Consider the following 13,699-nt stretch of genomic DNA (forward strand, 5'->3'; position numbering starts at 1 on the left):
GAATAAGGTTTTCTTTACAGCCGCTTCAGGTTTGGGTGGAGATCCCCCTCGAGCTGCCGGCTGCTTGTATTTGTATTGATAAGTGTGTTGTTGTTGTTTGTTTATATGTTCTATTATTACATATAATGATATAATACTACTGCTGTTATATTCACCATCTCTTATCTTCCCTACTTCTTCCGTAGGTTTCGGCTCTCTTCAAATCCCTGCTAAGCTCGTCCCTCCTCAGCCTCACCTGTTCCAAGCCGTTCTTAGTTCTTAGCTTTCTTAGCCGTGCTCATTACTAATCCCTCTGTCATTAACATTACTCATTACTTACTAACACTGCACGTGACTACTTACTCTATCTTTCTGTAGGGTTTCCGACCCCTGAAAAAATATTCTCTACTCCCAACAACCCGCGCTGCAACTGCATCTCCAGTTCACCGCCCACTCAATCAGAAGCAAACAGACATGTCGGCAGACTACGACTCCGACTCGGACGCTTCCGTCGTCTCGCAGACCGGAAAAACAAGCACTCTTCTAGGCTACCCCGACGAGCCTGCCGATGCCACCGCCACCGCTCTCGACACCCGTATCGGTGGTCTTCCTGTACATATCCCATCCCACCTTATTCTCCTCTCCTGCCTTCACTCTGCTAACTTCTTCTTACAGATCTGGCTCAACCCCGACTCCCCACCATCAGCATCCCTCGCTCGCTGCCAAAACTGCAAAAAGATCATGAACCAACTCATCCAGGCCTACGCCGCTCTCGACGGAACCCTCTACGAGCGCGTCGTCTACCTCTTTGCATGCAAAGAGCCCCGCTGTCGTCGTATCCCTGGATCCGCCCGCGTCTTCAGAGGCGTCATGCATAACCAAGAGAAAATGAAGCGGGTCGCTGATAATTTGCGCGAGGAAGAGGAAAAGAAGAAACGTAAGGCTGAAGAGCAGGCACGAGAGGTCCAGAAAGAAAGAGAGATGCAGGCTGATATCGGCGGTGCTCTATTTGGATCCGGTTTTGGCGATAACCCGTTTGCTACTCCTACCCCCTCCTCCTCAACATCTACTCTTCCTCCCCAACCCACCACCTCCTGGAGCAACGTCGCAAGTCTCGACTCCTCACTCACCGACTCCCTCGCAAAAACACACATCGACAGCACCCCACACCCACCACCCACCCCCGAGCCCTGGCCTGAACAACCCCAAGACCAGTACATGCCATACTTCCTCTACGTCGAAAACGAGTACCTTCCCGACAAATCCGCCCCCGCCGAAATCAACCAGCGCTTCGAGCTACTCGACGCAAACTCCTCCGAAGCAGACGAATGGTCTTCGATGCCTGAGTCTGGGGCCGGCGGCGCAGACGGGGCTAACGCGATCGACAAGGTCTTTCAGAAGTTTGCTGATACCGTCGCTGAAAATCCAGAGCAAGTCGTCCGCTACGAACGCGCGGCTGCGCCTTTGCTCTACTCCAAATCCGACGCCGTGGCCCGACAGATCACGTCCCGGTCGGCTGGCGGCGCGTACTCCTCCAGCCTTATCCCCCGGTGTAGTCTCTGTGGCGGTGAGCGAGTGTTTGAGTTCCAGCTCATGCCGCACGCGATCCAAGTTCTAGAAGAAAGCAGTGGTGTTGATATGCTCAATGGTATGGAGTGGGGGACTATAATCGTCGCTACGTGCAAGCAGGATTGTGTTCCGCCACTTGACAAGCACGGCGTTGGGTATGCCGAGGAATGGATCGGTGTACAATGGGAAGAGACACGAAAGTAGTATTCATAATCTAGAAAAATATGTACAGCCATCAAACTACAAATACGCCTTCGTCTGCGTCAAAGTGTAAAACCTCACGATATCACCAGACTCAAACGTCCTGAAATCCTTAAACATAATGCCACACTCACTCCCGTTCTGCACCTCGCTCGCGTCCTTCTTGCCCTGCTTCATCGCCTCCAGCGTCCCGTCATAAAACTCCTCGTCCCCGCGCATCACACTCACATTCAACGTCCGCTTCGCTGTCCCTGAAATCACTCTACACCCGGCAATCGACACAATCTGCCCGTTCTTCGCCGTCACGTCGAACTTCATCCGGATCTCCGCCTCCGCTACCGTCTTCTTCACATTGATCGGCGGCAGCAGCTCCGCCGTGCGCGAGGTCACGTCCTCAATCAGATGGTAAATCACATTGTGCGTCACCAGCTTCACGCCTTCTCTCGCAGCCAACGCCTTGATCTCGCGGTCCGGCTTCACATTGAAGCAGATAATATCCGCTCCCGCCGTCTTTGCGAGCGCGACATCCGACGCAGTCGGCGGGCCAAGGTCGGACTCGGGGTGGACCACGCGCACTTTAGCAACGTCGTTTCCAATCGTCGAGATCGAGTCAATGATCGCTTCCACAGACCCCATCACATCGCACTTTATAATGAAATTCCGATACTTTACGTCCCCGTCCTCGTTCTGGTCGACCAAAAACGTCTGAGTCCGTCTGCGCTTCTGTCGAGCTTTGTTCGTCATCGTCGTTCGCTCATGCTCCAGGCGCTGGCTGTAGTTGTCTCGGTCCTGCTGTCGTCGGTCGTTCAACTCATTGAGATCGTCAAGCAACACCCGCTGCACCTCGTTCTCTGCCCTGAACTCCGCCACCAGCCGCGCATGCTTTTCGTCTGCGGCCTCAAGCACCTCGTCGCCTGCTTCCGGAAGCTCTTTCCACCCTTCGACTTCGACAGGGAACCCAGGTCCAGCGAAAGGCATCATGCGTCCGTTCTCATCCCGCAGTGCTTTCACGCGGCAGTACGCCGTACCCGCTACCAGCGCCAGTCCCTTGACCAGCTGTCCTCGTCGCACGACCACCGTCGCAACCGTTCCGCGGCCCTTAATCACCTCGGACTCGACAACCCATCCCTCGACCTTACCATTAACAGGCGCACGCAGGTCGAGAATCTCAGCCTGCGCGAGAATCGCTTCTTCGAGCTCGTCGATGCCCTGGCCGGTCAACCCCGAGACCTTAATCGCCTGCGTATCCCCGCCGTATTCCTCAACGATGACGCCCTGCACCGCCAGATCTTCGTAAACCTTATTGACGTTCACGTTCGGCTTGTCGATCTTGTTGACGGCCACGATGATGGGAACTTTGGCGTTGCGCGCGTGCTTGATTGCCTCGATCGTCTGCGGCATCACCGAGTCGTCTGCCGCGACGACAAGGATAACGATGTCAGTCACGTTCGCGCCGCGCTGCCGCATCTTTAGAAACGCAGAGTGTCCCGGCGTATCGAGGAACGTGATTGTCTTGTCATTGCTCTGCGTCGGCACCGAGAACGCACCGATATGCTGCGTGATTCCGCCGTGCTCGCCTTCCACAATCGCAGACTTGCGCAGATAGTCCAAAATCGTGGTCTTGCCGTGGTCGACGTGGCCCATGATTGTGACAAACGGAGGACGGGTCGGGAGTGTTTCCGTGTCTAGCGGGAGGGGCTGTGCAAAGATGTCGATGTTTTTGCCTTCTTTGGCTTCGAAGCCGAATTCTTGGCAGATGAGAGCTGCGTTTTCAAAGTCGAGGACTAGAAAATGAAGTTAGCTACGGAGTCATTGTTGAAGAGCGAGTTAAAGACTTACTGTAGTCAAACGCGAGATTATCGTAACCCAGATTCCTCATAACGTTCCTAAGAAGCATCGGAGTGACCTTAATAAGAGTCGCGAGTTTCTGCACCGAGATTGTCGGCGGAACAACAAGTCTCCTCACATCCCAGTCATCTTGCGTCTCTTTCTTCTCCTGCTTCGGCTTCTTCTTCTCCACCGTTCTCGGAACAATCTCAGGCTCCTGGATATCCGCTATAGTGAGCTCTGCGTCATCCGTAGCATTCTGCAAAGGCTTGTCTCTGCCTCGCGAACCTTCCTTTGCTTGTCTCTTTTCTCTAGCGCGCTCCTTCATCATCTCGCTTCGCTCCCGGTCTCGCTCGAGCATCCGTCGGCGTTCGTCTTGTTCGCTCCTCCTTGATCCACCGAGGTAGTCTTCAGTCTCGGTACTAAGATAGTCAAGATCAACATTCTCCTCGCGTTCATGCGAAAGCTGCATGTTCATCGCACCACTCCGCATGGGCCTCGAATTACTCTGCGCCCGTCTAGGTCTATCTCTAAAAAAATGTTCATATCCCAGTCCCCTCGTGTTGACAGCCGCAGTATCCGTAGTTGCCTGTGTCAGCCGATCATCAAAGCTCATATTCTCAGTATCCATCGTCCCCAACACATGTCTCGACTGGCTCCTCGGAGCAGTTGGGTAACTGCCAAAGAGAGCGTCGGTTCCGAAACCGCCTACCGGCGTGTTGTCTTTTTTTTTAGCGTTCGGTGCATTGTTATTTTGGTTTGGTTGAGTTCCCTGCGGTGGTTTCGCAGTGACAAATGACGAGGAAAATGCTCTTCTCTGGAAGAAAGGTGTTAGTACAAGTATCAATAAGTCGTATATCAATCTGAGAAGCACTTACGGCCTGACCGAGCCTTATAGCCGTCATATTCCTTAACCGCGCACTCATTGTCCCTTCTTTCTCAACTATAGCTTCTCCTTATCTTCCTTCTTCCTTCTGCAGACAAAAAAAACAGTCAACAGTCCTGCTCCGTTTCAAATAAAGATTCCCGAGAACCCGAGTCTTCCCAAACCTCTTCCAAATTTTTCCGCTGCTTATTCTGGCTCCCAAACCACGACGCCCCTGCAGAACCCCGCCGCTGTTTTGAACTTTCTGTCCACGTGACGAGGAAAAAAAAAACTCCCAAATTCAAAAAAATTTCAGATTCGGTGCTCCCAAATATCCTCCTCCCTCAGCAAATACCTTTTGTTTCCCTATTTCTCTCACTGCACGCACGTAAAACTACTACAGTTTTGCTGCAACGGGATATTAGAAAGACATCATGAGGATCAAAAAGAGACATCAGGCTGGTGCCGCTAAGAATTTCATTACGCGCACGCAGGCGGTGAAGAAACTTCAGCTCTCGCTCGCTGATTTCAGGTATCTTTCTTCTCTACTTTCTGTTTTAACCTGGATAGGAAGCTTATAATTATACTCTAGACGAATCTGTATCTTCAAGGGAATCTACCCCCGTGCCCCGCGATCCGCAAAGAAGGCAAACAAAGGCTCGACCGCGCCTACCACGTTCTACTACACCAAAGACATCCAATACCTTCTGCATGAGCCCGTGATTCAGAAATTCCGCGAGCACAAGATCTTTGCGCGCAAGCTCTCGCGCGCCCTCGGCCGCGGCGACGTCTCGGACGCCAAGAAGCTGGACGACAATCGGCCGCGGTACACGCTCGACCGGATTATCAAGGAACGGTATCCGACCTTTCTCGATGCCGTCCGCGATCTCGACGACGCGCTGAGCATGCTGTTTTTGTTTGCCGCTATGCCGGCCACCGATCGGGTGTCGGCAAAGATCACGGCTGATGCCGAGAGGCTTTGTAATCAGTGGATGGCCTACGTTGCTCGCGAGCGCGCGCTGAGAAAAGTGTTTGTGAGTATCAAGGGCGTCTACTACGAGGCCGAGATCAAGGGCCAGGAAGTGGTTTGGCTCGTGCCGTTCAAGTTCCCGCAAAACATCCCGACGGATATCGATTTCCGCATCATGCTCACCTTCCTCGAGTTTTACGTCACGCTGCTCCAGTTTGTGCTTTACAAGCTCTACGCTGACGCCGGGCTTGTCTATCCGCCAAAGATCGACGCCGCAAAGGAGGAGGGTGTTGGAGGGTTGTCGGCGTACATCTTGGAGAGCAAGAAGGATAAGAACTTGCTTGCGGTTCAGGACGCTGAGAGCGCGGAGGCAGACGAGTCTGCAAAGGCGGCTATCAGCGAATCTGAGATGACTGCTCGCGCGCAGACCATCTCCTCTGCGATCTCTAAAGTCCAGGAGGCCGACGCCGACGCGGAGAACACCGCTCAGGACGAGACGACCGAGGCCGAGGAGGCCTCCGAAGCCAAGCTCGATGAGTTCACTGCGATTCCATCCACCACCTCTGCCGTCTCTGACATCCTCCCGCAGCCGGACGAGATCAGTGCGGAAGACGCGCTCAAATCGCTGCTCGCGCCGTTCACGATCTACGTCGGCCGCGAGGTACCGCTCGATATCCTCGAGTTCGCGATCCTCTCGCTCGGCGGCCGCGTGATCTCCGAGTCCGCGCTGGACTCGTACGTGGACGACGAGGATGAGGAAGTGGTCGAGCAGCGCAAGCTCGAGGTCGAGAACCTTGTCAAGAGTGTCACGCACCAGATCTGCGACCGGCCTGTGCTGGCGAGTCGCGTGCCGGGTAGGATATACGTGCAGCCGCAGTGGGTCTTTGATTCGTTGAACAAAGGGCGGTTGTTGCCGGTGGACGAGTACGCGGTGGGAGCGACGCTGCCGCCGCATTTGTCGCCGTGGGGCGATGCGGTTGGGTATGATCCTGAAAACGCCGTGGAGGACGATGAGGATGATGATGAGAGCGTTGATGGTGAGATGGACGTGGATGATGGCGACGAGGATGAGGAAGAGGAGGAAGAGGAGTTGGTCGCTACTACTGCTGGCGACGAGGACGAGGACGAGGAAGAAGACGAAGCGCTTGCGCACCAGCGCGAACTCGAAGCCGAAGCCAAGGGCGTCACCTTCTCCTCTTCTTCTACCGCCCCCGCCGGCAAGAAACGCAAACGCGCCGCCGCAGCGGACGAGAAGCCCGCGCGAAAGTTATCCGCGGCGGAGAAGCAGGCGAGAGAGGAGAAGGAGCTGCGGAAGATCATGATGACGAATAAGCAGAAGAAGCTGTATAACCAGATGCAGTACGGAATCAACAAGAAGGAACAGAAGAAGGATTTGCTGAAGAGTAAGAGACGGAAGGTGGAGAAGACGAAGGCGACGGCGAATTTGAATGATGGCGATCAGAAGAAGAAGGGCGGGAAGAAGGGGAAGAAATAGAGAGAGTGCGATAGATAGCACGTTGTTTTGTTGTTTTGTTTGGTTTAATAAAAGTTTTTACATTGACGATTGATTACATTGACGACTCATTTGATAAACAAAAAAACAGACTATCTAGCGTTACATCTAGCGACATCTAGCGTTACATTCAACAACGGCAACCCGATCTAGAACAAATGTATATCCTACTCAGTCCGCTTCTTACCCTCCTCAAGACCTCTAATCCGGCTCTCGAGCTTTGTCTTCTCAGACATAACCCATCCCTTAATCTTCCCAGTCCCCGCATGAACAACCTCCTGTTCGCCGACATAGTCCAGCTGCACGAGCCGTGGCCAGTTTACATACGCGAGGCCGTGGCCCGCGATGAACCACATCGCGTAGCTGAGGACGAGCAGCCAAATAAGGATAAACAGCCGGATCGACAGACGAGCGTCGTTCGCGCGCGGAAGGAAGATCGCGGCCATGATCATCATGATCGCGCCGTAGACTACGTACGGCATCGATTGGATGAGCAGCGGGCGGTGGTCGCGGAAGGGCGGTTCGGCGACCTCGTACGGGAGATGGTTGCCGAGGAACAAGTCGTACGCGTCCTGGCGCGGGCCGTCGAAAAAGTTGTTCTTTGCGTACCGCTCGATCGAGTTGCGCAGATCTTGCAGCGCACCTTGTTTTGTGCGCTTGCCCGTGCGCGTAAAGTCTGTCTTTAAGGCTCCGGTTCCAGAGTAGGCTTTACTGATGAAATCAGCGTTATCGGCCCACATGTTTCTAAACACCGAGACAAACGCCGCATCCTCTTCCCAGCGCTCGGCCGGCGCCAAAATCCGCGCGTCAATCAACTGCCGCTGGAGGGTCCAGCCCGCGAGGGTGGACTGCACGACGTTTGTGCGGTCGAGACAGTCCATGCAGTTTGTGCGCACGACGCCGTTCTGGGTCTTTTGCACGATCGTGGTGGATTTCTCTGGCGACTCGACGGACTGGAACCAGCCCATGTCACCCGCGCCGAGGCCGATGAGTTTGTCGATCAGGAGCTGGACGCGGTACCATTTCATGCCTTTGCATTCGTGGTGGAAGTCAAAGTAGATGTACAGGACGTCGGGGTCGTTCAGGTTTGTGATTGCGGTTTCGAACGCGGATTTCACGGGCATTTCGTAGCCGGCCTGGTTCACGAGGTTGACGCAGTAATTGCGGCCGTAGTATTTCTTTTGTGTCTCGAAATGAAGCTTGGCGGACTCGAGCGCGGTGTCGAAAACTCGGAGCTTGGGTTTGTACCGCAGGTTATTTATCTCTGCCCAGTAGACGGGCACGCTGCCGCGGGTCTGGACGAAGGAGTAGGTGGTGTACTGGGCGGTTTCGTCGAGGATGACGAGTTGCTCGGTTTCGTTGTAGTTTGACACGTTTCCCTGGGCGTCGATGCCGCGGGAAAAGTACCGAGTTCCAGCTCGGAAACGCGAGCGGCGGGAGATCAGGCCGAAGGTGAAGGCGGTTGATTTCAGGGAGGTTTTCGTGAGGTTGACGTCTGTTTTGTTAGCAGAGATGAGATGAAGGGGGAAGGAGGGGGACATACAGCCAAAGATTACGGGGAGGATGAAGTGGGATACTTCGGGGTCTGAGTCGGCGAATTCGATCAGAGGAGATATGGCGAACTTGTTCCAGAAGAAGCGGTCGTCGGCCTAGAGGAGAGAGAGTTAGAGTCGTGTGGTCGGACTATGGCAGAGACTATGAAAAGAGTAGAGGACGCACTTTCATCCAAACAGGAGAATCAGTAGAACTGCTCTGTCTTTGCATAGAATTGGAAAGGTCCCAAGTATAACTAAAATACATCGGCCCAGCCTTGACACCGCGCTTGAGAAGGGCGAGGTACGCAGCCTCGTCTTTGTCTCTGACGACGCCGTCTTGTAGGGCGATGAACTCGAAGTCGATGATCTGGTAGATGGCGTGGCCTTTGATCAACCCGATCTTTTCAGCCTTTGTGATGACGATGACGTATTTCCCGAACCGGAGACGGACGATGCCTAAGATTCCGGGCAGGGACTGGCCAAAGGTCGCGAACTTGTCTGTTTCACCATCGACTGGAGTGCAATTGCTTGTGAGTATAGAAGAATGGAAGGAAGTGCAGTCGAATATAAAGTAGAAATACGCACTTCTTGAAACAGAGATCTCCCCAATAGGCTTTGAGATATGGAGAACGGTGGGCGGCGAGGTGAGGTTGTTGATGAACTGAATCTCGGTCGAGGAGGAGTAAGACGAGACGTACAGCGGGGCCGACATGGCTTTTTCTAGTTCCGTATCGTCGCGCTCAGGCAGAGTATTAGCAGACAGAGCACAGTCTCTGTTATTACAAGACTTCAGTAGCTTCGTCAACGAATTGCTCGACGGGCGCTGTGGTCTGGCCTTTTGCTGTTCGGCAGGGCGGAGCAGAGGCAAGAAGTCTGTGCAGGCATGCGGCTACGTTGTGCTTACAATGCGAGGGTTTAGTGTAGATGTCTGTGTACGTAAGTATGTTTATTATGAAAGAGTCTTTATAGATTAAAATGGCTGTTATATCTAATCAGAAGGACCGATCATCTTCTCGGGTCTGACCCACACCTCAAACTCCTCCTCAGAAAGAGCACCGAGCTCGAGGCAAGACTGCTTGAGAGTCAAGCCCTTCTTGTGGGCGTTCTTGGCGACCTTGGACGCCATGTCGTAGCCGATCTTGGGGTTGAGCGCGGTGACGAGCATGAGGGACTCGTTCATGAGCTGGCTGATGCGGCCCTCGTTGGCCTTGATGCCCTGCACGCAGTGGAGGTTGAAGGACTTGCAGCCGTCGGCGAGGAGGCGGACGGAGGACAGGAGGTTGCGGATCAAGACAGGCTTGAAGACGTTGAGCTCGAACTGGCCCGAGGCACCGGCGAAGGTGATGGCGGTGTGGTTACCAAAGACCTGGGCGCAGACCATAGTCAGGGCCTCGTTCTGGGTAGGGTTGACCTTACCAGGCATGATCGACGAACCAGGCTCGTTCTCGGGCAGCGAGAGCTCGCCGTATCCGCAGCGGGGGCCGGATCCGAGGTAGCGGATGTCCTGGGCGATCTTGAAGAGCGAGGCGGCGAGGGTGTTGAGAGCACCGGAGGCCTCGACGATGGCGTCGTGGGCGGCGAGGGCCTCGAACTTGTTGGGGGCGGTGTAGAACTGCTCGCCGGTGAGCTTGGTGACTTCCTCAGCGATGGCGACGTCGAAGCCCTTCTTGGTGTTGAGACCGGTTCCGACGGCGGTACCGCCCTGGGCAAGCAGACGCAGGCGGGGGAGGGTGGTCTTGACGCGCTCGATACCGTACTCGAGCTGGGTAGCGTAGCCAGAGAACTCCTGGCCGAGGGTGAGCGGGGTCGCGTCCTGGAGATGGGTGCGGCCGATCTTGATGATGTGGTTGAACTCTTCGACCTTCTTGAGGATCTCGGCGTGGAGGTCGGTGAGGGCAGGCAGGAGACGCTGGGTGATTTCGAGCACGGCGGCGATGTGCATGACGGTGGGGAAGGTGTCGTTCGAGGACTGCGAGCGGTTGACGTGGTCGTTGGGGTGGACGGGAGTCTTTGAGCCGAGCTCGCCGCCGAGGAGCTCAATTGCGCGGTTGGAGATGACCTCGTTGGCGTTCATGTTGCTCTGGGTGCCGGAGCCGGTCTGGAAGACGACGAGGGGGAAGTGGTCGTCGAGCTTGCCGTCGGCGACCTCCTGCGCGGCGGTCTTGATGGCCTCAGCGATCTTGGGGTCGAGGCCGTAGCGGAGGTTGACTTCGGCGGCGGCTTTTTTGAGGATGCCAAAGGCGCGGACGACTGGGAGAGGCATGTGCTCGGTCGGGCCGCCGATATCGAAGTTCTGCTTCGAGCGCTGGGTCTGCGCACCCCAGTAGCGGGAGGAGTCGACCTCGATGGGTCCGAAGGCATCGGTCTCGGTGCGGTGAGCCTGCATGGTGATTATTAGAGAGGAATTGATGAGGATGAGAGAGAGTAGAGGTGAAGAGAGAGAAGGAGAGGATGGAGAGGAGGAGAGGAGGGAAGAAGGAGAGGATGTGGAGAAGTGGAGTCGAAGATAGCGCGGAGTCATGTCCGGCCGCACACGTGAGGGATGATGATTAAGCATGCACCCGGGATTGACTTGGTCACGACAATTGATTTATATATCGGGATCCGCGGTAGAGAAGAAGGAGGAGAAGAAGAAGAAGAAGAAGAAGAGACGACTCACCCAGGAAGCAGGCGACGCCGAGAAGGAGCGGGTGAGGGCCGGGAAGGCCTTCACGGATGAGCGGGCGAGAAGAGCGCGGGAGGCAGCGGGAGCCTGACGACGCAGGGTGCGAGCGACGGCCGACATTGTGAGTTGTAATTGAGGAGGAGGAGAGGAGGAGGATGAGGAAGAAGAAGACGAGGAGGTTGGAAGAAGAAGAGAATCAACGGAAAGCTGGAGAAGTTGGTCGAGGCCGCCGGAGAACCAGTCAAAGCGCGCCGGCGCATTCCGGGTCTGTTCTCGGAACGCGTCGGAACCTCGTCATTTGATTAGTAAGGCTTTAGTCATTTTGATATGTCAGAGCTTATGTAATCAGGTTACTCCACGTGCTGGCTATTCGTCTTCTGGCTGAACATTGCTCTGCGGAGCTGCCGAGTCTGGGCCAAGCCAGCTGACGACTGCTTTTGTTCTGTTTGGTCTCGATATGAGAGAATGTCTGATCAATTGAGTGCTAGTGATTGTTATATTCTGTCTGTGTGTCAGTATATGCTCTGATAATCAACCAATGCTCTCATAATCAACTATTGTCGCGGTCTAGGCGACTTAGGTGTAGGGCAGTCACTGCGGAGTGGAAGCCAATCCTGCCGACCTCTGTTGCACGTTCCTCAGTCCTGTGGCTTTCGCTGAATTCCTTGAATCAGCTCGTGGCCCTGTCTTTATCAGCTGTGTCTGCTGTTCTGTCTGTCTGTCTGTCTGTCTGCGTCTGTGTCTGCTGCTTGTATCTCTATCTGAAGACAACACAATGCTACTCAATACTTGCCTCATCGCACTCTCTGGATTGATCGCCGCCGTCTCGGCTACTGTTGTGAACGACACAATCCGTGTGCAATCCTACAACCTGCGCTATGACTCTAAATCCAACACCATCACGCCCGCAAAAACATTCGCAAGTCTGAACAAGACCGTTGCCTACGACTTCGAGCTCGACTACTACTCGACCTATTCCGAGCAGGCGTGGTCGACGAGACGGGTCGAGGTCGCTAATCAGGTTTTGTTTAATGCGCCTGATGTTCTTTGCGTGCAGGAGGCGCTTGTCAGGCAGGTTCGTGATTTGCATGGGTTGCTTGATGGGTATGACTATGTCGGTGTCGGACGCGACGATGGCGTGCAGTCTGGCGAGTTCTCTGCTATCTTCTACAAGACGTGAGTGCTGTTCTTTTTGATATAAGTCAGTGATATTTCTGTTAATACTGTGACTAGGGAGAGTGTGAATTTGGTATCTTCTTCGCATCTCTGGCTCAGCAAGACGCCCTACGAGGCTTCAAAGTACGATGGTGCAGGAAGCAAGAGAATCGTTACTATTGGAAACTTTACGACAACTATCGCAGGCTCGCCGTTTACTGCAATGTGCACTCACTGGGATGACAAGTCTGACGACGCGCGTCAGTATGCCGCATCTATGATTCGCTATGCGGGTGCGTACGAGGCCGAGGCTTCTGATGGCGTTGTTCTTCTCTTTGGTGATTTCAACTCCCAGAGCTCGGGCGATGACTCTGGCGGATACGAGATTGTGACGGGTGAGAGCGACATGCTCTCGATGAACTCGACCTTCACCTCTGACTACGCCTCCGACCTCTCCGACTCGTTCGCATTCACCGACTTGCTCACCGTCACCCCTCCGCGATTCAGATCCGGCCATCATGCGACGTTTGCCGGGTTCTATGAAATTGGCGATAGCGATTCATTCGGGCGGATTGATTTTATTATGGCGGGTAATAACGGGGGCTGGTCTGCGCAGAATTATCGCGTCGAGGAGAACTTTTTCGACAACGAATATCATGCGAGCGACCACCGACCTGTCCTAGCTGATATAGTCATTGGCAGCTACACCACCTAGATATCTAGATATCTTCTATAATTCTATTGTCTCTTACTCTACTTCTAATATATAGTCATCCCTTACATAATCCCAAATACGAATGTTCGAGATCCGAGCTCGGAAGCTGGCAGATGTCATTTGCTCGGGCCCCTACGCTGGCCCTAAAACGCCTCGTCTGACTCATTCAGAGAGGTACCCGCTGCCGACGCTCGGTCGATCGTGTATTGCAGAGAGTACGCTGGGTTGTGTGTAGAGATGTCTGTTCTCTACATCTACTTCCTCTATCAATACTAACAGAGCAAGGCAGCAGCAGTTGAGTCTGGGGAAGCTCGAAGCTCTGGTCTGAGCGGAATTAAACCTTTGCCAGCGAGCGGCCAGCAGCCGATTAGTCATCGCAAAGTAGGGCGGAGGGTTTCCCAAAACAGCGCACCGCTGGAAAGAAGCAAAAAACCTTAAATTCTCATTTTCTCCTCGTCGCTGTCTCGCTCTTCTTCTCCACATTCGCTCGCTCTCTTCCTTCTCCTCTCTAGTTAGAGCTCTCTGGTTAGAGAGCGTTGTTGTTGTTGTTGTTCTGCTGCTGTTCATTGTATTCTTGTTTGTGATCAGCTCTCTTCGCTTCGGATCTTCCATCAACGCGGCGCGAACCTCCGGTCCGTCAGCATCCCTTCCTCAACTACCACTCACCTCCCCCAACCTCTTCTTCTCTCTCCTCCTCTCGGTCCC

At 54.2% G+C, this 13,699-nt stretch overlaps 6 protein-coding genes across 6 annotated transcripts; 3 read left to right on the top strand and 3 right to left on the bottom strand.

Annotated features, from left to right (window-relative positions):
* Nucleotides 1–394: 394 nt before the first annotated feature.
* Nucleotides 395–1,753, top strand: BZA70DRAFT_261064 (programmed cell death protein 2; the record flags this gene model as incomplete). The annotated part of the gene is made up of 2 exons (XM_064910892.1): nt 395–591; nt 655–1,753. Exons 1-2 carry the CDS (start codon nt 454–456, stop codon nt 1,750–1,752), a joined length of 1,236 nt encoding a protein of 411 aa, XP_064765753.1. The 5' UTR covers nt 395–453.
* On the bottom strand, nt 1,754–4,592 carry BZA70DRAFT_284798 (uncharacterized protein). The gene is made up of 3 exons (XM_064913636.1): nt 4,455–4,592; nt 3,589–4,393; nt 1,754–3,533 (listed from the first exon to the last, which is right to left on the bottom strand). The coding sequence occupies exons 2-3, from the start codon at nt 4,205–4,207 to the stop codon at nt 1,789–1,791; spliced, it is 2,364 nt and encodes a 787-aa protein (XP_064765754.1). The 5' UTR covers nt 4,208–4,393; nt 4,455–4,592; the 3' UTR covers nt 1,754–1,788.
* Nucleotides 4,593–4,770: 178 nt separating this feature from the next.
* Nucleotides 4,771–6,980, top strand: BZA70DRAFT_307699 (Pescadillo). Its single transcript, XM_064914836.1, has 2 exons — nt 4,771–4,973; nt 5,034–6,980. The coding sequence occupies exons 1-2, from the start codon at nt 4,876–4,878 to the stop codon at nt 6,904–6,906; spliced, it is 1,971 nt and encodes a 656-aa protein (XP_064765755.1). The 5' UTR covers nt 4,771–4,875; the 3' UTR covers nt 6,907–6,980.
* On the bottom strand, nt 6,981–9,312 carry BZA70DRAFT_251700 (putative phosphoinositide phosphatase). Its single transcript, XM_064910713.1, has 3 exons — nt 8,644–9,312; nt 8,468–8,573; nt 6,981–8,419 (listed from the first exon to the last, which is right to left on the bottom strand). The coding sequence occupies exons 1-3, from the start codon at nt 9,169–9,171 to the stop codon at nt 7,092–7,094; spliced, it is 1,962 nt and encodes a 653-aa protein (XP_064765756.1). The 5' UTR covers nt 9,172–9,312; the 3' UTR covers nt 6,981–7,091.
* Nucleotides 9,313–9,389: 77 nt separating this feature from the next.
* On the bottom strand, nt 9,390–11,367 carry BZA70DRAFT_251704 (L-Aspartase-like protein). The gene is made up of 2 exons (XM_064910714.1): nt 11,119–11,367; nt 9,390–10,839 (listed from the first exon to the last, which is right to left on the bottom strand). Exons 1-2 carry the CDS (start codon nt 11,242–11,244, stop codon nt 9,448–9,450), a joined length of 1,518 nt encoding a protein of 505 aa, XP_064765757.1. The 5' UTR covers nt 11,245–11,367; the 3' UTR covers nt 9,390–9,447.
* Nucleotides 11,368–11,525: 158 nt separating this feature from the next.
* BZA70DRAFT_91376 (plasminogen-binding protein pgbB) lies at nt 11,526–13,075 on the top strand. The gene is made up of 2 exons (XM_064915533.1): nt 11,526–12,300; nt 12,358–13,075. Exons 1-2 carry the CDS (start codon nt 11,900–11,902, stop codon nt 12,992–12,994), a joined length of 1,038 nt encoding a protein of 345 aa, XP_064765758.1. The 5' UTR covers nt 11,526–11,899; the 3' UTR covers nt 12,995–13,075.
* The last annotated feature ends 624 nt before the right edge of the window (nt 13,076–13,699 follow it).

This window comes from Myxozyma melibiosi, assembly GCF_037950935.1.
Source record: "Myxozyma melibiosi strain Phaff 52-87 chromosome Unknown BZA70scaffold_15, whole genome shotgun sequence".
Classification (NCBI taxonomy): domain Eukaryota; kingdom Fungi; phylum Ascomycota; class Lipomycetes; order Lipomycetales; family Lipomycetaceae; genus Myxozyma; species Myxozyma melibiosi.

Bases quoted from the DNA above. Each gene is read 5' to 3' on its own strand.
- BZA70DRAFT_284798 (XM_064913636.1), bottom strand. From the start codon at position 4,207: ATGGATACTGAGAATATGAGCTTTGATGATCGGCTGACACAGGCAACT. The intron at 3,534-3,588 runs GTAAGTCTTTAA...TTCATTTTCTAG, and splicing joins TAATCTCGCGTTTGACTACA to TCCTCGACTTTGAAAACGCA.
- BZA70DRAFT_307699 (XM_064914836.1), top strand. From the start codon at position 4,876: ATGAGGATCAAAAAGAGACATCAGGCTGGTGCCGCTAAGAATTTCATT. The intron at 4,974-5,033 runs GTATCTTTCTTC...ATTATACTCTAG, and splicing joins CTCTCGCTCGCTGATTTCAG to ACGAATCTGTATCTTCAAGG.
- BZA70DRAFT_251700 (XM_064910713.1), bottom strand. From the start codon at position 9,171: ATGTCGGCCCCGCTGTACGTCTCGTCTTACTCCTCCTCGACCGAGATT. The intron at 8,574-8,643 runs GTGCGTCCTCTA...TCTCTCCTCTAG, and splicing joins ATTCTCCTGTTTGGATGAAA to GCCGACGACCGCTTCTTCTG. The intron at 8,420-8,467 runs GTATGTCCCCCT...CTAACAAAACAG, and splicing joins CCTCCCCGTAATCTTTGGCT to ACGTCAACCTCACGAAAACC.
- BZA70DRAFT_251704 (XM_064910714.1), bottom strand. From the start codon at position 11,244: ATGTCGGCCGTCGCTCGCACCCTGCGTCGTCAGGCTCCCGCTGCCTCC. The intron at 10,840-11,118 runs GTGAGTCGTCTC...ATCACCATGCAG, and splicing joins CGGCGTCGCCTGCTTCCTGG to GCTCACCGCACCGAGACCGA.
- BZA70DRAFT_91376 (XM_064915533.1), top strand. From the start codon at position 11,900: ATGCTACTCAATACTTGCCTCATCGCACTCTCTGGATTGATCGCCGCC. The intron at 12,301-12,357 runs GTGAGTGCTGTT...TACTGTGACTAG, and splicing joins TCTGCTATCTTCTACAAGAC to GGAGAGTGTGAATTTGGTAT.